Raw genomic sequence first — 23,489 nt, 5'->3', positions numbered from 1 at the left:
ATATATATATATATATATATATATATATATATATATATATATCCTGCTAAAGTGTTGCTGCTATTCTTGGGACCAAACCACAAAGGTTTAACTAACTCGGACAGTATTTGGTGTCTAAGGCAACTTTTTGACATTTACTTTTCATGACTCTTTTTTTGGAAGTTTGTTTTGGTGCAGAGTCGGTGAAAGCTCATGCATCTGGAGAACTTTGAATGACTCCAAGCCAATTGTTTTAACTACAAGACATCTTTAGTGTTTTGCTTTTGTCCTGCATCTGACATTTCACTAACATTCCAGCTAAAGTTGCAGGGAAGAGGGGATGATGTTCCTTCTCATCTGATATTCTCCTCTTCTTTTCTCTCCAAGTCAACAACGTTCTCCAATGTAAAACGCTTTCTGAGTGGTAGCATTAAAAGAAAAAAAACACTTGGAGGAAATTTATTTACCATATTTTCCGAACTATAAACCGCACTGGGCTATAATCTGCCACTCTCTGTTTTCAATCTGCTGGATTTATTGAGCACTCAGCCCTCCGTCTCCAACTCCGAACCATGGTTTCGTTCATGCCAAGTTTACGTGCAGCGGATCCATTTTCCTCCTGTAATGCCAGATCGATGGCCCTCAACTTAAAAGCTGCATCATATGAGTTTGAAAACATTTCTCCGTCGTGCCTGCTGCTAGCATGTGCTTGTTCTAAATGAAAATTAGCGCGTTCTTCTTCCAATTTTGATGTCCAATGATTCACTTCCTGCTAAAGAGCCCCCTGGTGGTTGAAGAGAAATCCACAGAAAAGCCGAACCGGTCTATAAGCTGCATGGTTCAAAGCGTGGGAAAAAAGTAGCGACTTATAATTCAAAAAATACGGTAATTTAACATAATTACTTTTTTTTATTATTTTGATTCCAATACAAAGACAGAAAAGTACACTGTGCTCCTGTGAGTCAGAGTACAAGTCATAGTGAGATATAGTCTGGCTAATTATTCAGACCATCTGCACAGGTAGGGCCTGCAGTCAGCGGCTTAACAAACACATTGGACTTGGATTGGTTTAAAACAACCTAAAGTTGAGTACAGCAACCTTCTTTCAGCTCAGTGAATGACAGTCCATAGCAACAGGTGGGGGATGGTCAGCACAGTTTTACTCTGTGGTTCATAAAGACAGAAAACATAATTTGACATTTTCTCTGGAAACTTAAAATGACAACAGTATGAAATATTTGTATTTTTACAACCACAGCTCCCTAAAACCCCGGTACTCCTCGATGGCAGTACTGAACCTGGAGAACTTTACCTTTATAGTGCGAAGCTTCAGAGAAGCCCATCCATCAAATCGTCCAGACCAATCCAGTTTTTTACCTCATGCATAGTCGCTCATATGGAATGGAGAAATTATTTACTTAGATTTGGCCCTCTCTAACTACAGCAATGCTGTACAACCAGAAGACAGACAGACACACACACACACATATCCTGAACAAGCGTGAGTGAACCAGATGGTTTGGGTTTGAGCTTTTAGTTAAAAATCTGCACATCACAAGTGAGAACGATAAAACTGATAATTCTTTAATTATGTGATGATATGGATTTGGATAATTGGATAAAACTGACCGAAAGCTGTAAGTTTTTTGAAAAGACGACAGTCAGACAAAACTTCAAAAGAATCCACGTTGAGGTCAAAACCTGAACGACCAGAATGGAGAGATTATGAGCAACAACTAATCATGTTGCTCTGACGAAGTTCTGAAGAGCTCATCCCACTGATATTCCCGAGGGCTGGTATGCCGACAGACCAGTTGTGGGACTGGAGGGCAAATACAAAAGCAAATTCAGACTAGTTTGCGCACAAACAGAAAATCTACTGGTGTTCTGAAAAAATCGGGACATGCAGAAGGAGGGCAGCTCTCACTGAGTAGAGTATGTGATAACGGTGAAATAATGTTTTACTCTGATGGAGCAGTAAAGAACTAAAGTAAGAAGGATGGATAAAACCAGATGTGCAAAAAAAAACAAAAAACACCCAGGCTAATTGTGACGTTCTTGGTCTTATGCCTCAAAACTGGCAGTATTTATGTATTATTTTAGGATGAAAAGTTGTCGATTTAAGTTTGGATTAAATAAATCGGACCGCATTGAAATGCTGAAAGAAATGACAAAACAGGTCAAGGTTCCCGAGAAGAAAAGACGGGAGAAGGCAAGCTGTGTGGGAGTGGGGGGGAGCATGTGCACATACGTCTGTCACAGCCAGCTGGGCTACCCCACCCTGTTTAATGTCACTCTGACGTCAAAGCCATGTGTGCAGGCCCTTAATGCAGGCAGGATGGAGCGAGTATTTATTTAACTTTGGTTCTCTCCTCCGAGAGAGCAGGGGCCCTTCATAAACAGCGGTTTCGGGGAAGTTTTGCGCGTTCACAGCCGAGCCACAACCGGGCTTGAGATCATCCTCCAACATCCCGGGACAAGCCGCCGCATCTCTTTTAAGTGACAGTAGCACTAAAAAAAAAAATTGACGGGTTGATGTCAAATGATCAACCTGCTGCTCGAGTATGAAGATGCACTTTTGTTTCCATAAATGGCCGACGTGTGTCGAGTCGGGTTTTTTTATTCGCCTTAGCTCACTGTTGCTTATTTTTCTGCCCGTCACCAGGTTACGAAAAGGAAATGCAACAAAGACTAAATAAGCATTCCTGCATCTTTTTAGGTTCTCGTGATCAAAAGTACAAACAGAAAATATCTTGTCTTTTCAGAAATCACAACAACTTTCCTTAGGAGCTGATTCACTGCAAACATGAAGTGTGTGTCATTGCTAATGCCGTGATGAAGGCTTTATGTCGAAGTTCATCAACCTGGGTGGAGAAAAGAAAAACAAAACTAATAGAAAGAATGAGTAAGATTATTTCCATTTATGTGAAACTTCTTTTAAAAAAAAACATTCAATGTTCTTTGTTACTGTTTTGTCTTCTATTTTAGGTTTTTAATGTGCCTCCACACACACTTAACTCCTCTGTAAAAAAAAAAATCCAGATTGATGAATATTTGTTAACAGTTTTTAATTTTTAAGCAAAATACTGGTGTATGAGTGATGTCTGATACACCCGTCATTAAAAACATGAAAGAAAAGCATGTGTATTCTGTTTTATAAAGTAGTAAAATATCTTAAGATTTTACTTAACACCCACAGCAGTGGTCAATCTTTCTTTTTTCCCCGGCTTGTCTTTATTTCCATCAAAAAAAATCTTCATGGAGCAAAAACGCCACGCTTGCACGCATTCCTTCTCAAATTCTGGAGATCCTCGTCTAAAAGAAGCAATGTTTGGTAAAAATAAAAACACTGACAAAGCCTCAATCATGGGAGTTAGAGAGAAATATAAACTGCATTTCTACAAATCCAAACATGTTGTGAAGCAACTTAAAATACAAACTTAACTACTTTTCCAACTTTCCAAAAACACTGATAGCAGTGTTTACCAGCATGTTCTTTTTGCCAGGATATTCACAGTCACAACTCTGTGCCGGCGAGAGTTGCATTGAGGACTGAATATAGAGTTAGGCTCGCAATAACTCATAACCCTGGCAGTTATTAGCTACAGCTATTTTTATTCATCTAAGAAGTTTGTTTATGATTGGGAAGAAGACAGGAATTTCCCAAATGCTAACAGAGCAAAGTACAAGGAGCATAAATATCGGAATGAAATGACTAGAATGTGAAATATGTTGAAAAAGTTACATATCCCCTTCTCATAAAATTATTTAAAAAGCCTGTCTTGGTAATATAACAATCAAATCATTTTTTCATAGTAGCTGACCTCTTCTTTGCATGTAATAAACACATAAGCTCAAAGTCTTTTAGGTTGGAAAGCCTCAAGGTCATTGCCCTAATCTTCAGCACTCACTACCAGATTCAAGTCAGGACTCCGTCTGGGCCGCTCCAAAGCTTCAGTACCAATTCCAGCTACCTGTTACTTTAAAACCTTTATCTGTCAGCGGTATGAATAGTTCTGAGTCTGTAGGTGGAGATCCAACAGCTGCAGCACTCTCACAGAAACACAACGATAAAGTGGTAGGAAGCAAGGAGATGGTCAGCCACTGTTGGCTCCATTGTAAAATGAGCTTAGCACACACACACACACACACACACACACACACACACACACACACACACACACACACACACACACACACACACACACACACACACAGGTACAATGGAGCGTGGTGGTAACAAATGAATTGCTGGCTACTTTTCCAGCCACTCCACCTTACAGTGCGTGACTGACTGGTGTAGCCCCCTAATAGGAGAAACATTAGCTGCGTCGGACTTCGTCGCCTTTTCCGAGCCAAGGCCCGGTGTTTGCATAACGTAATCCGTCTGTAAGCGCGCGCTCAAAGACGCACATCAGGAGAAATGTGCAAATGTAATCCTCACCTCCCTCTTGCTGCCATTATAAACTGCTCTCCTCTCGTCATGCCTTCATTAATTCTTTTTACAGACAGATTTTCCTCCAGCGCCATATGGTCATGGGAGAAAGTGTGGGTCACGCACCAAACTGTGAACAGCATTGCGGCATTGAGGAGAAAGGCAGGACAGGACATGGCGGTGGGTCTCACATGAGGTAGGACTCGCCGTTTTTCACATGAGCAGAATGAAACACACGCACACACACTTCTGCTCTCGTTTCCAGCAGTGCACTGCTGTGTGGGTTTTGCAAGGCCTTCCTTCCTCCGCTCCATCCCTCTCTCTGAACTCGACATATTCCATCAAACAGAGGCGAGATCTCGCTTGAAAACCGACCCCTGTTTTCCCAGAGTCCTGGGGGAGACAGAGGGGAGGGACGGCTGGACGAGGGAACACTATGAGACTAAACTTGAGACACAGACTGACTCTGTGGGTCTAAAAGGGCAAAAATGAAAGCAGAATTGGATGCAAGTTATCTCCAGCTGTCCCTCTGATGAAGGGCCCTTCGGTCGATTTCATGGCCAGGCTGAAGGAGCAGGAAGACGATCACCAAGGCCTTGAGGCTGGAACACGCAGCACTTATTACGCACACGCAATTATCTCTGATAAGACAGGATGCCAGGTCACCCTGAAGGGTGGACTGACATGAAACACCAAGGGCAGACGCAGAAATGGCGATTCTGGGAATGTTACCAGAGGAAAAGTCAAAAAAGCAGGAGGAACCTCTGACGTTCAGCACATTTACGACAAGATTCCCATTAAAGAAAAACAACTTTAGCTTGGGGTAAACTTGTGGTTGTAAAGCACTTGCAGAGTTATTCACTTCCCTTGGACTTTGTCACATTTTGTCATCTTGATGCCTTTTGTTCACTAAAGTTCTACGAACCGCAGAGGCCTTCATAGAAAACTTCTGCATTTATACCAAGATTAAATTACACACAGATGGGGTCCTGTCTACTAATCAGGTAACTTCTGATGCTTTTCGTGCCATTATAAGAAATGAATGCAGGAATTCATTTCCTTCACTGAAGCAGATCAAGAAAACTGGGGGCAGGTTCCAGACTTTTCCAGACTGTGGGAAAAATCTGATGAAATCAGAATAATGACTTTTTTTTTTTTAAACTGTAAAGTTTGTAGCTGAAGAAAAATGGGTATGAATACTTTTGCAAGGCACTGTACATTGATAAAAACAGCTTCACGGCCATCTTGTTAGGCGTTATTCTGCATTTAACAAGACAGCTGGTTTAACCATCCCTATATTCTTGTGGTGCTTCAAAAAAGTGCCTCGTCACGTTTTAACGACCCAGCTAAACGCATACACAGCGAGTGGCATGCAGCGGAGCTGAGCATGCAACACAGCGCGTCTCTCTCTCTCCCCACATGGCCCATTTGTGGGTGTTATAAATGTAAAATGAGTCCCACATCAAGGGACCGTCACAAAGTGATGTGTTTTACGAGCTTCAGCTGGAGGAAACACCCCAGAGTGATGACAACAAGTGTTTGCCCAGCGACAACCGCAAAGCTAATAAAGCTACGCCGGCTAACGTCACACATGAACGCTCACCAGGGCTTTGAGAGACCTGCTAGCCTGCAATTTGAAGGCCGGTGGCCAAGAGGCAGGACGCACAAAGGATTTATAGCCCCAACAACAGAGGTGTGTCCCTTTAACACCTGCACTGTTCTTCTGTAAACATCCAGCTTCAATTGCATAAAGAAATTTGTTGAACAAGGATTACCGGACTCAACTTTGCTGGGTTAGTGTAATCGATGGATTAACCACATTCCGGTTTTCATGAAGACGACTACACCTGACAAAGATTTAATTTAATACAATGTGTAAAACAAATTATAGTGACGTAAACGTCTGAATATGTGCATGAATACTTGTTATTCTTTAAATGAACTAATTTTTAAAGTTGTGCTGACAACAAAGTCAGATGCAAACAAGGTTTAAAGTTTTCAGATTGAATTATTGGCCTTTTTATAATCACTTATAAGTTAAAGTTTTTTCCTTTCAGCCTGTGGCACTTTTTTTGCTTCAGCACATCCTATTTGTACATAATAAAAAGGTTAATTGTTACTTTTGTTTTTTATTATACACCCTCAGTTGTTGGTAAAACAAATATAAGTAAATATACTTATATTCACCAGATGAGCTGCTACACTCTTGACATATGCTGCCAACAGTGTTTAATGTAATATGTGTGTAGTGAGTATAATGCTAAAACAAAAATTACAGATAAGCTCATCCCTCTCATCAGATGTTTCCCCTGAGGTTTTAAAAGCAACAGTTTTTATGCCACTGATGATAAAAAAAATTATCTCAACAATCTACAACTTTGAGTTATTTGCCAAAATGACTGAAAAGCTGTTTTTCAACAGTTAAGTGGTTTCTTCACGATGATCAACCACTTTGACGTCTTTTAGTCCAGTTTCTGTGCTCACCGCGGTACTGACACTGCCCTCGTCAAAATTCAATAACATCCACATAAATACAGACTGTAGAAGAACCACAGTGTTGGTTCTGTTGGACCTCAGTGCAGCATTTGACACTGTTGACTGTGAAATACTACAGGAGCAAAGGGAGAGATGGGTTGGACTCTAGCACAGTAATTCACTGGGCCCAGTCTTCCCTAAAAACTGGGACATTTCTTGCATTGTACCGGACAAACATTTTATGAGGGATACCCCAAGGTTTGGCCCTGGGACCCAATACCTATAGGCACTCACTAGCTCAGCTAACAAACAATAAGCTAAGTTAGCATAGCAAAACAGATGATGCACAACTCTACATTACGATGTCACCAGGTGACTCCGAAGATGTTTAGAGCAAATTAATGTTCTAACAAAGTTCTGGTTGTGCCAGCACTTTCTCCTTCTGAACATAAAGCCAAAGTTATCATCATTGGACATCAAGAGGAAAAATCAAAGTCACCAAAGAGGTTCAATTATTACAGATAAAAGCAGAAATGGACTCAGACCTGAACCTTCAGAGATACAAAGGGACGGTTACAAAGTCGACCTTCTTTCACTGGGAGAACGTGTCCAGCATTAACACGTTCTCAACTGATGCAACAATTGTTGAATCAGTGTCCTCACTGGTCTGTAACTGGTGTGGAGAAAAAACTTTTCAAATTATTACAATTATTGAAATATTTACCAATTTGTGTTGCACAATATATCAAGAGGCAGTAATGAGGACAACTTTAATATCTGAAAGATCTGCATGGATCCAATAATTGTGACACTAAAATATTTCAGGTAAAATATTACATAATATTTAAACAGATTTCAACTGTTGGACACAACTGAGTGAGGGGGAGGAGATGAATCCCAGCAACAAAACTGTAAAAAGATGATTGTGTGTCGAGCACAATATATTGAACTGCAAACAACATCATCACAATGTTAATGCAACCAATACAATTCTAAGAAACTGCTGAAGATTATACAATTTTATTTCAAGTGCCATGCATGCAAATTTAGTAAGTCAATATTATTTTTGGCTTGTTAAAGTTCATCAAAGTTTTCATGATGTTGGAGATAAAAATAAAAAAAAAAGTCATGAAAATGTGGGTAAATCATGGTTGATAATATTCACCGCAAAATTCAACATGATATAATACTACTGGTATTATGTCACTGCAACTACACTTTATACCCTACACAGAGTATCTACAAACTATATGAAAGGGTGTATCAAGTCAATTTTTAAACAGATTGAAATCTTCTCTCACTAATATGAGACAAGAAGACAAGAGGGACGTCTCTGGTCAGGATTCTCCAAGTTTGTGATCATTTCATTTAAACAAGGAAACTGCATTATAATAATGACCATAATCTACAGAAAAATTCAACAAGTAAAGACAAATCCTGAAGGAACAAAACCCGACAATAGCAGCTGCAGTAGCACATCATCTCTCAAAACTAACAAAAAAAATCTGCAAATCCACAGGCAGTAGAACGTAAATAAAGTCCTAAAATATCACTTTGAATGAAGAAGTTACTCTTTTCAGAGTAGAAACTAATAATTCAAAACCTACACTAGTTAAAAGGTACAGAAAATATGAAATTACCATACTGTTGATCAAAACAGGGGAAAATATGAGTGACAAGAATTGTGATTTATCGTGATAATGACAGATTGTAATTCATGATGTTGCAAAACTTTCTAAACCATCATGAATCCTAGGTTTACCAACAATATATATAAAAAAAAAATGTTTGTGTTCTTTTCTCACAGTTCGGTTGGGATGGTTACAATTACTTTTTCCTTGAGATCACCAATAAAATGTCAACTACATCAACACGCTCCATCCCGCCACAACACGTGTTCAGATTCCAACCAAACTTTTTTTTCCCCCCCCCCTCGTCCGAACAGCTCGTACTTTCTCAAAAACCATGTCACTGCCATAAGTGGTCACGGTCTCTATATTTAAAACACTCATCCAAATGCAACTTGTGAACACCAGCTCTGAAAGGACTGGCTTTTTTTCTAGACTTGAACAAAAACAGACTAAATCTCACACACACACACAAAAAAAAAACAAAACGGGACATATAAGATACTACTCAAAAGTCACCAAATTCACAGAAGATGTTATTCTAAGCTTTATTAAGAGGTCTGAGATCAAGTTTCCTGAAAAGCAAACACACATGATCCTTGGCTTTGCTTTGTTTGACTCCACAATGAAAAAGCCAGCAGAAAACCGTGTCACCGGAGCCAGTACAGACTATTTTGAAGTTAATGGACAGATTTAAATATGCAAACATATTGTCAGGAAGCCTGGTGTTTAATTAACCCTTTCATGCATAGTGGTCACTACAGTGGAGAGCTGTCTAAAAGCCATTTTCTTGTGCTTCTTGTGGCTTTTTAATGTTATAAATGCACACAGACCACTGAAGTGGACACTAATGCATCATAAAATACACCATCAACTACTGGCCATCAGCTGCAAATGCAAGAAATTATTTTTGTGAAATCCAATATGGCCGACAGACAAAAAAAGCCACACCGACCGACCCGGTCTCTCCTTCTACTGTAGATGATAGAAAAAAAATATTGCAACATAAGATAACCCCTAAAAAAACAACACTACTGATGTATTTTTCAAGTAAGCTCCAACTTTGTATTTGGAGAAAATTACAATTGATCACTAAAAAAAATTAAATAAAAAAAAATTATTATTAAAAAAAATCCTGACACAAGGGATCATAAATCATGCATGAAAGGGTTAAAAATAGTGTTGCGTATTATATGATATTTTAAACTAATCAAATATTCATTTAAACGGCAATACCTGGTTGGATTGGTCATTAGTTTTTAAAAATTTCCTTCATTGTTGACAAAGGGGTTCGCATATGTTTACTTTTCCAGGCCGTCTTAGAGGACGGCATGTCTCAAAACTTTTCTGCACGAGTGCTTCATTTCCTCGCAGGCACACACAACAGCATTTTTAGTTAAAACAATATAATTGGCTGGTTTGTAAGTTTCTTACCTCACATAAGCAATAGATGTGATTTTAGAAACGGTCTCAGACAAGGCAGAGGGAAAAGGTCTGAACAAAAGCAATTAATGTAATGTAGGCCCAGTGTTTTACAGCCCATGAGTAAACACAATTTTTCAGCACACTTAACATGACCATCTGCTCCAGAACGACTCTTTAACAGGGTACTCTGCCAACTAATATGCTATGAAGTGTTGTAAACAGTGGAGCCTGCAGGATGGGCTCTGATAACGTTGTCTCCAAATGATTAAGTGCTTTTTAAATAGAGTTTACTGTGAAGAGCTGCTAACGAATGCACTAGTACTGCCAGTACGCTATAAAGTCACAAACATTTTTTTTTAACTAGTAAATGAGCACTAAACACAACATAGCTTATAATGAGATACCGCTGTTATTTTTGCTGACTCAGACAATACCTGATGAGTTCTGAGTATTTGCAGGGAAATGGTATTTACTCAACCTAGGACTTTTTGACACGCTACATCTACAAAGTTCAATGCACTTTGAGGTTTTGGGTGGCCCATATATTTATTTATATTCCCCTGGTAAAAAAAAAAAAAGACTTATTTATATATATACCACCTTCAGTGCAGTTACAGCTGATCTGAACTTTGACTGGACCACTCCAGCATATCAATATGCATTGGTCCAAATCCTTTTAAATCATATTAAAGGGTGTTGCCTTGCTGAAAAATGAACTTATGCCTCAGTATCACATATTTTGCACCTAGGATTGCCGTATGTTCTTGTGGTTTCCTTTCAACAATGGACTTATTCTTATTACTCTTCCATAGAGATCAAGTTTGCAAAGTTCATCTTGTCAGTAGATTCTCCCGCCTGAACACTGGGTTTCATTGGGTAGCTTGACTGTTCCTTGGTACATTATCTAAAGCTCTCCAGATTTAAGGCCTTCAGTGAACAGTTTTATTGATACTGAGATTATATTAGCCACATGTGAAACGCATTTACCAATCAGAAAACCTCAAGGGCAACTGGTTGTGCTGAATTTTATTAATATGCATCAGAGTAAAGGAGGATGAACAAAAAAAAAATCTGTTCAAAGGGCAAGAGGATATTTGCCAGGCAATACTGAAGCGGAGAGCTCTTCTGTGTTTGCAGAAATGTGAACATTGTTTTAACTTTTGGTCCATAACAGAAATGTCCTGGAAAACAAAACAAAAAAAAAAAACTGCCACATTAAGGAATGTCAAGTTTGCAGTCATAGTAAGTCCGCATTTAAACGATGTAGCTCCAGTCCCACTTCCTGTCAGCATTTCAAGTTCTAATGCCAAACACCAAACCTTAAAGAATGTGTAATAAATAGTATTTAAAAACTAAGAGGAGGTGAGATTACATTCTGAGACCGAGATGCTCATTGAAACCAACTGGGCCTGTGAGGATGTTTTAGAACAAACAAACTAACTTTTTATGCTTTTAATGACGTCTGAGAGTTGATTTGCTCAAGGACACATCTGCATGTTAGACTGTTGCGTACTCTGTGGCTTCGACCCACTGCTCGCAGCTTTAAGAAAAAAAAACAAAAAACAAAATCTGTTTAGCCAAGATGTGCTGCTGTAAATTACAAAGGTGAAGAAACAGAAGCTTCTTAATCCTTGAATGAAACAGAGAGACAGTCTTTCCTGTATGAAGTCATATTTAAAGAGCGGAGACGACTCTGATGCTGGTGACCATTTGAACACTTCTGATGCAACGAGTAAAGATGCAACAGAGATCAGTGGCTGATTTCTGATTTTTAGTTTCTGCTACTCTGACCAGAATAATAATGGCAGAGACCCAGATTATCCATTAAGTAAATAAGTAGTTAGTAATCCCATTAAAGAGAGATTACAACTGAAATAGTATTAAAAATATATATTTTTTATTATTATTTTCAACAGTTTGTCTGTTATAAAATCTGAAGCATGAACATATTTTACCATTACTTGTTTACTTTGATTTCTGAAGCGAATGACGCCTCCCTACAAATCCAACTAGGGAACCACTAAACCAGTGATGTTCAAACTTTGTGCCATATGGAATAAAAAAATAAAAAAGAAAAGAAAAACAAAATTTTGTTAAAAACCATAATCACAAAATTATACATCTTTTTAACTTGCTCAGTCAGATTTTTATTTTATTTTTTACAAATAAGAGATGTTTAAATTAGATCCTTAACTTAAGAGTTTGCACATTTGTCTTGTTATAAAAAAGGAAGATTTTTGTGGACTTGAACGAAAAATGTCTGAAGTCTGCTTTTGAGTAAATATCTCTAGATAGATGCAGTTATATTTACATCAAATGAAAGAAAGTGACAAAAGAATGGTTGTTAAAAAACAAATCATATGTGCTGAACCAAGCACGTTTCATTCTAAGATGAATTTGATCGTTTCATATAATAAACATAAAAAGTCTCAATTAACTTGCTGTTCTGGTTGTAAAATTCAGTCCAAGAGTGAAACTTTGGACAGGTGCGAAACTTTCACCTCAGTGATTGTTTTGTAAAGACTGAAAACACTCCTGAATCTAGCATCCTCCACAGCCAGAGGTCTAAAGCTCAAAGGAACCAACTGCAGCCAACTCGTTCAGTTATACATTCAGCCTTCCTGTTAGCTGCTTAAGATGACTCTCTTCACAACTAAAGGAGACACACCCAAGATGGGTACGAACTGACTTCCTGTGACAGATGGCTCTTTTCAATCCAAAAGGCCGGGAATGACCAAAATCACAAAACTGCAAAATGATGAAGGAGCAGAATGATCTGTTCCCCCACTATACAAATTGTAGCAACTTGAAAGAACAATCGACTTGAATCTGTAGCAAACACATTCACGTTATTGGAAAAAAAAAAACTAACTCCGAGACTTCTTCCAACACTGAAAACTTCCACACTGAAGAGGGTTGTGCTACCTCTTAAGGTTTTGATAAACCCCTCTGTCCATGAGGCAACACATCTGCCTATTCATGCCATTTTGCAGCTAGGCTAAACAACTGCACTCCACTCAGATAGATATTGTTTTCACTACAGCCTCTTCAAAAATATTAGTGTGCTGGCTCAAGCACTGCTTTCTCGGAAGAGAAAAAGAAAAAAGTACTTAAAAGAAAGAATAAAGCGATATCCAGAGAGACCGTCAACGAAGTTTATGTATCCTTGTTGCTGGCGAGAGATAAATTACCCATATTTTAAAAAAACAGCAGATTTCTCAATACTGAATATCTTAAGAAACAAACAAAAAAAAAAAACACTTCAATGAAACTTCTCTTTTTTTTTTTAAGATCTGCTGCGAGTCTGGCGCCACCCTTGTACTGGGAGTATTGCTCCCACTGATGGCAGCAATACTCCCAGGAGTATATAAATGCCATTTTTGCCATTTTCCTAAAATTGAGCAGCTGTAGCAGAGTCGTGGTGGCCCAGAGTTTGCATCTGCTGATGACCTAATTAACATTATATACCACATGTGGCTGAGAAGACTGAGATATATTAATTAGACAATTACGGTGGGTTCAGTGATCAGAAAAAAAGTGTGATTATTCAGTTCCTGACTGGGCAGACAAGCTGAAAAATAGTCCGGTTTTGGTCATCAGCCAATTTCTAGGTGCAGCTAAAAAATTATAATAAAAAAAAAAAAACCACAAGACTTTTAAAGACCTAATTATGATCTTGAGCAACCTTAACTGATTAAAATAATGATGTCAAAACGGAACATAGCAGGTTCTGTAACATGCATGTTATTAAATACCATCAGCCAAACATTTACATCTTCCAGCTTTACCTGCATTACATTATGGTCCGATCTCTGAACACACTCACTTTTATCCCTGAAAGGCCTTTTGACAGCCACTACTGATAGAAGACTGTGTTCCCTGGCAAGTATTGAGCCACTGATGTCAGGTCCAAGCAGCTTTTAACGACATGCGGGGGAAAAAAAAGAGAAGAAGAAGAAAAAAAACTGCTGCCATGTGAAGAAAACAGGGCCCAGTTAAAACCTATCCACTGCTGCTGTGGGTAATCCATTTTAACAGCGCTGTTTGCCTTTGGTCGTGAAATCATGACAAGGTAAATGAAGCACTGAAGGCCTCTGAATATGCACACGAAGGCCATTGGGACACTTTACAGTCCGGTGAAACGGTCCCCTGTAAAAACATTGGGATTTTTGCTTACAAATAAGCTGCTGCTGCACCACCGAAGTCCTCTTTCCTCTGCGTGGAAAGTTCTCGCTGTATTCCTATTTCCTAATCAGCAGCATTGCAGCGAAATATATGTCTGCGGCAAAAACACCCCTCCGTTCACCCTGGCTTCCTAATTAAGGTTTAAACAATAAAGAAAGGTAAGACAGGCAGCTCACGGAGCAGCCAAATGTCTCCACACCCTGCAACCTTTCATTTGAGCACCATTACATGGGGTTATGTCATCGTAAATAAGCACAGGTCCTTGAGTGAAAAAATTTGCTCGACACCCGCCAATGCAACGCGATGCTGCAAAACACTCCCTGCGCTGTTCATCTCCAGCCTTTCTGGGCCTTATGTTCAATAACCTGGCTGACAAACACAAAGTGCTTCCCCCGGTGCACAAGCAGATGATTTCATCTGAAGAGGTTTGCCTGGAGACAGAGCACTGCGCAGTGATGGGGGGGACAGAGAAAGCATAAATCCTACAAGGAGGACAGCCTTGTGGAAGGCTCTGGCTCTCCTCATGTCGTACATGTTCGGATGGGGAGAAAAAAAAAACATAGATTCGGGTTTATTTTAGGGGGGTGGAGGGTTCCGTTTCGGCCACTTACCTTCTCTCGCCTTCAGGAGAACCGTGTTGGCCACGATATTTTCAATCTCCATTGTCAGAACGTGAATCCCGTGCAATCTCGATACATTTCACTCAGCAGGAGAAAAAAGAAAAGACGGTTTTTCCAGATCAAAGGTGCCGACGGCCGCGAGGCTGTTGCACGCGCACAGGGCGAACGCGGCACTGGCGCATATTAGGACTCAATTAGCGCTCGTCGGTCCTTTTCAATCCCATATGTTTGGTCAAACCCGAGCCTACGGAGCTTTATGGTTACAGCGGAGCTTGTTAGCATTCACCGCCTGCCTGCCTGCCCGTCTTCCTTCCTGCTCCGGTTCCCTCCTCCTCTTTTTCCTCCTCCTCCTCACCCCTCCTCTGCGCAGCGAACCAGGGGAGAGTAGGAGGGATCAATTTACAACCACCGCAGCCACCGCACATTCAATCACAAGTGCATTCATACATAAATGCATGAATTTCCAAAGCTCTGGTTTTCTGAAGTGATTGTTTATGGACAGTCGTGTCTAAATCTGAACACAAACTCATATTCCATACGTCCATATGCTGCATTATGTTCGGCCCAGGGCCCTCTGGTTGGATTAGCTCTGCCTTCTGTCATTTTAGAAGTTGCACATTTGAGCTAAAACTGCTGCATGGGATTCCTTAAGGTTAAGTTCTCAGGGCACTTTTATTCAACATCCAAATGCTGCCCCTGACCTGATTACATCTTTGACAAAACCTATGCTGATGACACAGAGCGTTTGTTTTCCTTTACCAATTGTCCACAGTCCCTTAAAGTGGCGGTGGTTGTTTCTGGTTGGGTCATGTCACACTTTTTCTGTCTTTTTTGGCACAGCATGATGCCGTCCTCTGTGGGAGTCCAACCAATGCGTCAGTTTCACCCACAAACAGAATGTTTCGTGCCGACTGCATGCGAAAGAACAATGAAGTATTTAAATGACAGTCTACTGTAAGAAGAAAGAGCTGTGATGCCAACAAATAATAACAGATAGAAAACATCTACAAGGAGATTCCTCCAATTTGCCATATTTGTTAAGAATCTACTGTCCTTAACGACAATCAAAGTTTCTAAAAATTCACTACAACTGAGTTATAACATCCATTAATATTATTATTTTTATGAACTTTTTTCTCCCTAATTAGTACAATTGATTCCTACAACCAAAAAGGCACTGATTGGTAGTGGCTTGGGTGCACTGATACAAAGTGGTTTGTTTGCAAGTACAAGATTAATAGGAAGGGATGGAAAGGTGATGTATAGTTACAAAGCCACGTGAGGTCGGGTTTAAATTATTTCATAACCTGGGAAAGGCCACATCATTTACATGTTAAGCCACTTGAATTAATAGAGAGTGTAGTTTCTTTTCACCACACCGTAGGTTTGAACTTGGATCAACATTTTAACAGTAATGTAAAGTTCACTGCTTATTCAGCAAAACTATTCAAGAATTAAAGGATTCAATCGGTGACAGAAAAAGTGCAGGATGCTTTTATTTTCAGTAGATTATTGTTGTCTGTTGTTCCAGTGTAAGGAGACCTCAGGGCGAACACAGAACCTGTTGGAGGTAAGGTCCACTAGAGGTTGAACGCCTTCAACCTTCAGAACCACCTCGACTTTTTGTGGCACATTTAAAAAGGTTTCATAAATATTCTGAACATTCAACAAATTAACCAGCTGATCATGAGAATCTGCTGTTTCCATCGCTCAAGAAACCATTCTGATGATTGTGACATAGTATATGGTCTTGATGAAAGTAGCCATATGAAGATGGCTGGTTCTGAGGAGCCCAAACCAGCAAATTATCTGCCACACAGTTACACCAGCAGCACCAATCTGGGCTGTCAAGACAAGGAAAATGGATCTGTTCCTTTATGTTGTCTATGGCTTATTCTGACCCGGCGGCCTGTTTCTTTGAAAATGATGCTCATCAGACGTTTCTCCAGTTGGTTATTGTCCAGTTTTCTGGAGTCAGTTTGGTGTTGGTGGCTTGTGCTATTGGCACACCTTGCGGTCTTCTCTTGCTGTAGCTCAACTGTGTGTTTTACATGTTGTATTTGTCATGCTTTGCTTGTAAAAAGGGGTAAATTGAGCTTATGTTTAGATTTTTAGTCTGTCTGGCCATTCTCCTTTGATTTCTGAAATCAACATGTTTTATCCACATATCTGCCTCTCAATGGGTATATACTGTATACATTTTTCTACTATTTGAATCTGTTGTGAGTGGAAACCCTGCACATGTCCAATTCCTGAAATACTCAGACCCGCCTGGGACAAGCAACCACGCCACAAAGAGTTTGGAAATTATTTTCACACTGATATGTATTTTTCACCTCAGACGTCAATTCCTGCTACTATGCTATGAAAAGATTAAGCAGGAATTCATATCCAAGGAAAATCTGTCAATAATCCACCTTATATTTAATTTGTGTGCAACTTTTGGTCATATTAAAGAATATCTACTTACAGGGATCAAGAGCAAAACTCATATGGGAAAATAATAACTTAAAGAGGCAGAAATTTAAAAGTGATTTGTTAACACAAGACTGAGGTACTTAACGAAGGTCTTAATGAAGCTTCTGGAAAATTTCTGGAAGTGTAAGTGGAGCTTTATTATACAAAATGTCCGAAAACTTTATATAAAATTAAAAAATGCAGTTCTCCTACCAAAAGATTACAAAATGCCTGCAAGAAGAAAATATGCTTTGTAGAAATTTCGTAACATTAAAAATCACAGGAGCAGAATATAAATAAAGAAATGCAAAAATAAATGAATCAGTGTTTTAAGAATATGTAAAAAATAATACTACAAGAAAATATTTAGTGAAAATAAGCACAACATTAAGAAAATTTGGAATATCATCAATTATATTATTTAAAAAATAGCACAGATACGATTGAGTATCCAAAATATTCCATCATTTATATAAATATCACAACAGCAGATCCCTGCATTTAATGTCAATAGCAAGATTTTTAAGTATTTCCTTAAAATGTAAATTATTTCTTGTCTTTTCATATCAGGTTTTATTGTCCATTTTATGTGAAAACATCTGAATAACCCAGTTTATATTTTTATAGCATGAACATTATAAAAATAAACTAGTGCAATTATGCCATATTGAAATCATCTAGAAAGGTTAAATAATCGCCCATGTGTCCATACATAATTCATGTTAAAATGCACAAGATACATGTTGAACAACACTGGCTGAGCTGTTATACTTGTGGTTGTTGTGCATCTTGTGGAAAAGAGTTTCTTTCCAGTTTCTGCATCCTCTGGGCGTTAAATGTCCCATCCATCCCCAGTTGAATGCCTCCACCTTGTGGTGGTAATGCAAAAACACAAAACGTCGTTAACACATTGTGGTCCTCCAATATTGCTACAGTTTTACTGAACTTTATGGAAAAATGGCTCCTAAAGTGTTTATATGCATATATGGAATATAAATATGAAGACAGTGTTTCAGTGACAAAGTAAATGTCACTGAAACACATTTACTTGCCATCTCCAGGGAACAGTATGATACTGTATTATCTGCAGGTTTAGTCAACAAAATGTTCAGTCTTTTTTCTTTAATATTTGATAATTATGATTTTATGTGATGTGCTTATTGGGAACCTGGTAATTTGGTTGAATTAAAGGTGCAGTGCTATGTTTGCTATACAACAGCTGAAGGCAACATTAATCTAGCAATGAAATCACTGGAAAATACATAATAAAACATTGGATAACATTTTTTCCTTCAAAAGAGGAATTTATTTAAAATTGGTTTTAAAAAACTTTTACTTAGGATGTTCTTGGCTGATATCTAAATTGGTATTATGCTAAAAAAGCAACGACAACAGCATGCAAAGACAGAAGAAATCTTTAAATAAACGTGTTTTTGCTTCACTCTTGGTAAAACCGATGGAGAGGAAAACATGCTTTCTCCTCTGAGATCTTTCTAGCTTGGTGATGGAGGGGTTTTTCTGTAAACAATGGCTGCTTATAACATCTCTGACAAAGCATCGGAGGTCACTTTTGTCAAAGTAATATAATCTGTAGAAGCCCACCAGCTAGTTGTGGCTTGACTTAATGTTCAAGCAAAACATAATCTTTTGAAATCTGAGGTGCTTCATATCCAGTGTTGTCAAACTGGTCCAGCTTGTTTCATTTCTGACTTGACCGAGACATGAAACTACATGCATCTTAAAAGAAAACTTAATGACTTGCAAATTTTTTTATTCTTGTTAGACAGTGTGCCTGTTTTTACACACGTACACGTAATTGCAAAAGTATCTCATTATCACATTACAATTACAAACATATTGTATTTTATTAGTATTTTACATGACATACCGATGGAAAGCAGTACAGAGCTGTGAAATGGAATATTTAAAAATATATATATTTTACAAATACAAATCTGAAAGATCCCTCATTACTCCTCAGACAGCAGCACTGGTAAGTTATCCGACCAATGCATTAGTGATGAAGCATTTAAAGATAACTGATCATCATTCTGACCACATAGTGACTTACTACACAGTGACTGACAGCAGGAGAAGCATCATGCTGTGGACATTTCTTCAGGAGGGACAGAGAAGTGTGTCAGAGCTGAGAGGAAGATGGATGAAGATAAATAAATGGTGAAAAGTAAACCAGTTAGAAGCTCCAAAAGACTTGAGGCTATGATGGAAAATCATCTTCCAGCAGAACAGGAACTGTAAGCGCACATGCTTTAGATTAAAGCTTCTTCATAAGGCCCAGTTAAAGTCCACACATAAGTATGATTAAGAAATATTGGCAGAACTTTAAAAACAGTATTCACAAACTTTTTTCACCAATTCTGACTGAATTTTGGCTAATTTGCGAAGAGGAATGGGGAAACAATTCAATCCGACGTGCAAATGGAAGACATACCCAAACAGACTTGCAGCTTCAAAGGTGGTTCTACAAAGTACAAACTAAGGCTGGAAACTAATTCATGTCACACATTCCAAATGTTCTTTTAAAACATATAAACCTCTGTAGACTTTTTTCTTTTGCTTCACAAACATGCGCAACTTTGTGCTAACATAAAATCCCATACATTGAACGTTTTGGTGGTAAAGTCACAAAATATGAAAAGCTTTGTGTAGTATATCCAAGGAACCATAAACAGGAAAGGAGTGTGACAAGTATCTGTCAGTAAAACTTAACACCCCTGATATATTTATAATTAATTACACAAACAACCATAACAAAATTAAGAACACAAGAAAAAATGGGGATTGTGAGAAATATGCTGTAAATTACAGCAAGTGTTGAAACACACTTGCTGTATTTAAAACCAATATTTTTTACTTGAAACAAACAAATATAATAAGGTATTTATGAGGAATATAGACATATTTTTTGGGGGGTGAGTTTATGTTTCATTAAAAAATACATAAGCAGAATACTTCTTCCTCAACTCAGTTTGTAATTAATTGTTGATGAATGTTTTTACACTTCTTCAAAATAACAGATGGTTGTCTAGAGAAACTTTGTTGGACTGTAAACTGATAATGTGATCAGAGGTGTGCGTGTGTGTGTGCGCGCGCTTCCGTGTGAGTTTTCACGTGACCTCCCACAGAGCTAGTGCACCTCTGCAAGCAGTGGCTGCTTCTGAAAGCAAAAGGAAACACGGCGGTCAGCGAGTCTTGAAACCTGTTTATATTTGTTTCTAACGGTGAACAACCAGCTCCAGGTTCCCAGGATGTTTTCTCTCGGGGAGACCATGGAGTTTCTCCTCGGAAATCCATTTTCAACGCCCGTCGGACAGAGAATCGGTGAGCTTTATTTTTTCTTAAACATATAAACAGCTGTGTTTTTTTGTAGTCATTTGTGTCACTCGAGATTTGTTTCGACATGTTTCGAGATTTCGGTGGTTAACACAAACGTCCCCTGGGTTGTAATGGTGTAAAAGGCGGTTTCTATGTTCTTGACTTACACCGAAATTGTCCAAATTTGTACAAAAATAACAAATAAGTTTAAGAGGCAGTGACTCAGACGGAGGTGGGACCGTCTTTTAATTCTCGTATACGATTGGTCAGTGCTCATTGAGTAACGGCTAGCTTAGCCAATCAGCATTGAGCTTATTGTTTCCGCACACTTCCGCAGTCTGTGAAGCGTTTCCATAAAGCAGCAGCTTCACATCGTTCACAGTGAAAGTAACGGATTTGTTTCAACATATTATTTTCTTTTTGTGCATATTTAAACCGCATATTTACTCCTAAGCTCTGCGAGCCGCTTTCACGTTCGTTCGTTCATTCATTCAGCAGCTGATGCCAGGAGAATGACGCAGATCTGTCATGAGTAGCGCCCGCACACCCATCTGAACCCTTCCTTCCTCCTTTTTAACCCTCTCACTTTCTTGCACATAGATGTGAGCTAGTTCTGAGGCAAATGTGAACACAAGCAGCTGACAGTCACATGAAGCGGAGGCAGCCGGAGGAGGCCAGAGCAAGGGAGAGGGAGGGAATCTGAAGGAGTTGCCTACATGTGGATTGAGCAAAGCAAGGTTGAGGGTTTGGTGAGGCGTAATTGGCTGGTAAGGAATGGGATTTAGAGACTTATGAGAAGGGTGGAGTGCGAGAAAGCTAGCCTCAATTTCAAAATGCTGCAAAGGAAAGAAGTTAAAGGTTGACCTTGTTGGCTGAAAGATTTGAGCTTCTTGTGGCAATTCTTATAAAATATGTCTTTAATATGGTGAAGATTCACATTCCAAAACACACATTTTTAAATGATGCCAAAATTACCATAGTAGGTATAAAAAATCGGGGAAGTTACAGTGGTTTAAAAACTGAATTTTTGGGGTGATTTATGTCCTTCAGATTATGTTGACAACTACTGAACCCTTTTTTCAAACTGGTTGTAGTGAATGTGAGTTCACTGATTTGTAACTGTGCTTTCATTCAGCCAAAATGTCCCATTCATTACTGTAAAATATTGTATTTTCATTATTAAAATCAGTGAGAGACAATAAAAATGTATTAGGCCTTGTTCAGCCAGCTGGCCCGCAGTTCAGTTTAAAAAGACTTTAAACATGATACAAAACTGTATCAATTAAAACAATTCAATTACAGTTTTGAAACTGTAATTGAATTGGCTCATGCCTAATTTAGACAGGGTTGGTGAATGAGCAGCTCAGGTGAAACTACGAGCTGAAGTTCAGTCAAAATTTTACAAGCAGTTAACACCTTATTGCAGCACAGATTCAATAGGTATAAATCCAGATCAGTTTGTGTCTGAGGCTGGCAAGAACAGCAGGTCCAACTTTCATAAAACAATCACAAAACACCATAGCAGTTTGTGGAAACATTATGTTACACATTTTTGAATTATATTCAGCTTTGCATTAGATGGTCATTACAAAGGAAGTGGTTATTTTTATTCAGGAAATGGAGATGGGAGGTGGCGCGCCACTAAAGGTCTTCCTGCATCAAACACGAATTCAGAGCGGAACATGTAACCTAGAAAAGCAAAGCAGGGTAAAAAAATCAATAAAATAATTAAAATTTTGTATTTTATACCAATTTACTCTTAGAGCAGAAGTTACTTTGACCAGAAACACTTTGTATGTCCAATTCTCAGTCCGTGTTTCACACAGGAAGATTGTCAGTGATGCAATTAACACAGTAAATAAAGGCAAATTGACTTATTAGCCACTTTGATCTTGTCTCTTCTTGGACAAGCTGCTATCTTTTCCTAAGTAATCTGAATTTATTGTAAATGAGGACTCCTACAGTTTTATCTTCCTCAGATAAGAGATAAACCTTTAAAGCATCTAACAGGCCACTTCCATAATCCTGAACTAAACAAAGTTGACCTTGTTTGCTGACGATTGTGTAAGCTCCTGTCAACATCTCATGGTTCAGAAGTTGATTTTCCTTAAATACTGAATCCACTCCACTGTAGAAATTATGATACAACAGAAGCTGGGAAAAAATTGTTTACGGGCAGTATTATGTAAAGGACAGAAGAATATTTTTTAGGTTCTTAGTTTACCATACAATTGGAAAGGCTTCATTTCACCAAGTTCTAATCAAGAAAGTATATTTTAAGTTAACCTTCATTGTAAAAGCATATTCTATTCATGCAAGGATTATGCAAAATATAAAATATGGATGTGTTTATAAAACTTGAAGACTGATCCTGTTTTTTTTCAAGAGTCTTAACAAATTTTCTGTAGGTGTAGCTATTGCAGAAATGGATCTTTCTCTTTCTTTCATGGTTTCTCTACATGACAATACAAATTTCAGTTTTCTCTTTGTTCGTAACACATTAGGCAAAGTGGAGAAAATACATACATTTTAATTAAAACCACCTTTACAGAACAATTCCTACAATGATGTGCCTGTTTATTTCCTGCTATCAAACTCGGGGTTCCCCCCATTGTATTATAAGCCTGGCGGCCCACCATGCTTTACTAGCCCCACCGCCAGGCTAAGCGTTGCTTGTTTACGTTTCTAGAAAAAAATAATAAAAATCAGGCTGCAAGCGTCTCTGTTGCTCTGAGCATTTCACTAGCAGAGCAGATTTATTCCTAAAGGATAGGTTTAAAATAGGTTTATAGTTTATGCATTTAAAGCCGACAGCACGCGGACCAATCACACAGCTGGTGCCTCCTTTCACTCAAACTGGACACAGGCTGACCTATATGGATATTTAGATCAACCTACTGTGAGGAATTATGATCCTTTGGAGAACTCTAGGTAAGAGTTTAAAACCCG

General features: G+C 38.6%; 2 protein-coding genes across 6 annotated transcripts in view; one reads left to right on the top strand and one right to left on the bottom strand.

Annotated features, from left to right (window-relative positions):
* grk4 (G protein-coupled receptor kinase 4) overlaps positions 1-15,098 on the bottom strand; it is a 59,490-nt gene extending 44,392 nt beyond the window's left edge. The window contains exon 1 of one of the 3 annotated variants that reach the window (XM_015058263.1): positions 14,739-15,098. In XM_015058263.1, coding sequence (XP_014913749.1) covers positions 14,739-14,790 — 52 coding nt within the window. In that variant the 5' untranslated portion in view covers positions 14,791-15,098. Of the gene's footprint in view, positions 1-13,768; positions 14,046-14,738 lie in introns of those variants that run through there. The other 2 variants (XM_015058261.1, XM_015058262.1) reach the window with 2 other exon arrangements.
* A 5,210-nt stretch (positions 15,099-20,308) lies between these two features.
* LOC106963383 (target of Myb protein 1) overlaps positions 20,309-23,489 on the top strand; it is a 16,990-nt gene continuing 13,809 nt past the window's right edge. The window contains exon 1 of one of the 3 annotated variants that reach the window (XM_015058267.1): positions 20,309-20,546. In XM_015058267.1, coding sequence (XP_014913753.1) covers positions 20,474-20,546 — 73 coding nt within the window. In that variant the 5' untranslated portion in view covers positions 20,309-20,473. The remainder of the gene's footprint in view (positions 20,547-23,489) is intronic. The other 2 variants (XM_015058265.1, XM_015058266.1) reach the window with 2 other exon arrangements.

This window comes from Poecilia latipinna, unplaced genomic scaffold (genome assembly GCF_001443285.1).
Source record: "Poecilia latipinna isolate Pla-1442-1.1 unplaced genomic scaffold, P_latipinna-1.0 Scaffold1528, whole genome shotgun sequence".
NCBI classification, from domain to species: domain Eukaryota; kingdom Metazoa; phylum Chordata; class Actinopteri; order Cyprinodontiformes; family Poeciliidae; genus Poecilia; species Poecilia latipinna.
This window is presented reverse-complemented; position numbering and strand designations above follow the sequence as displayed.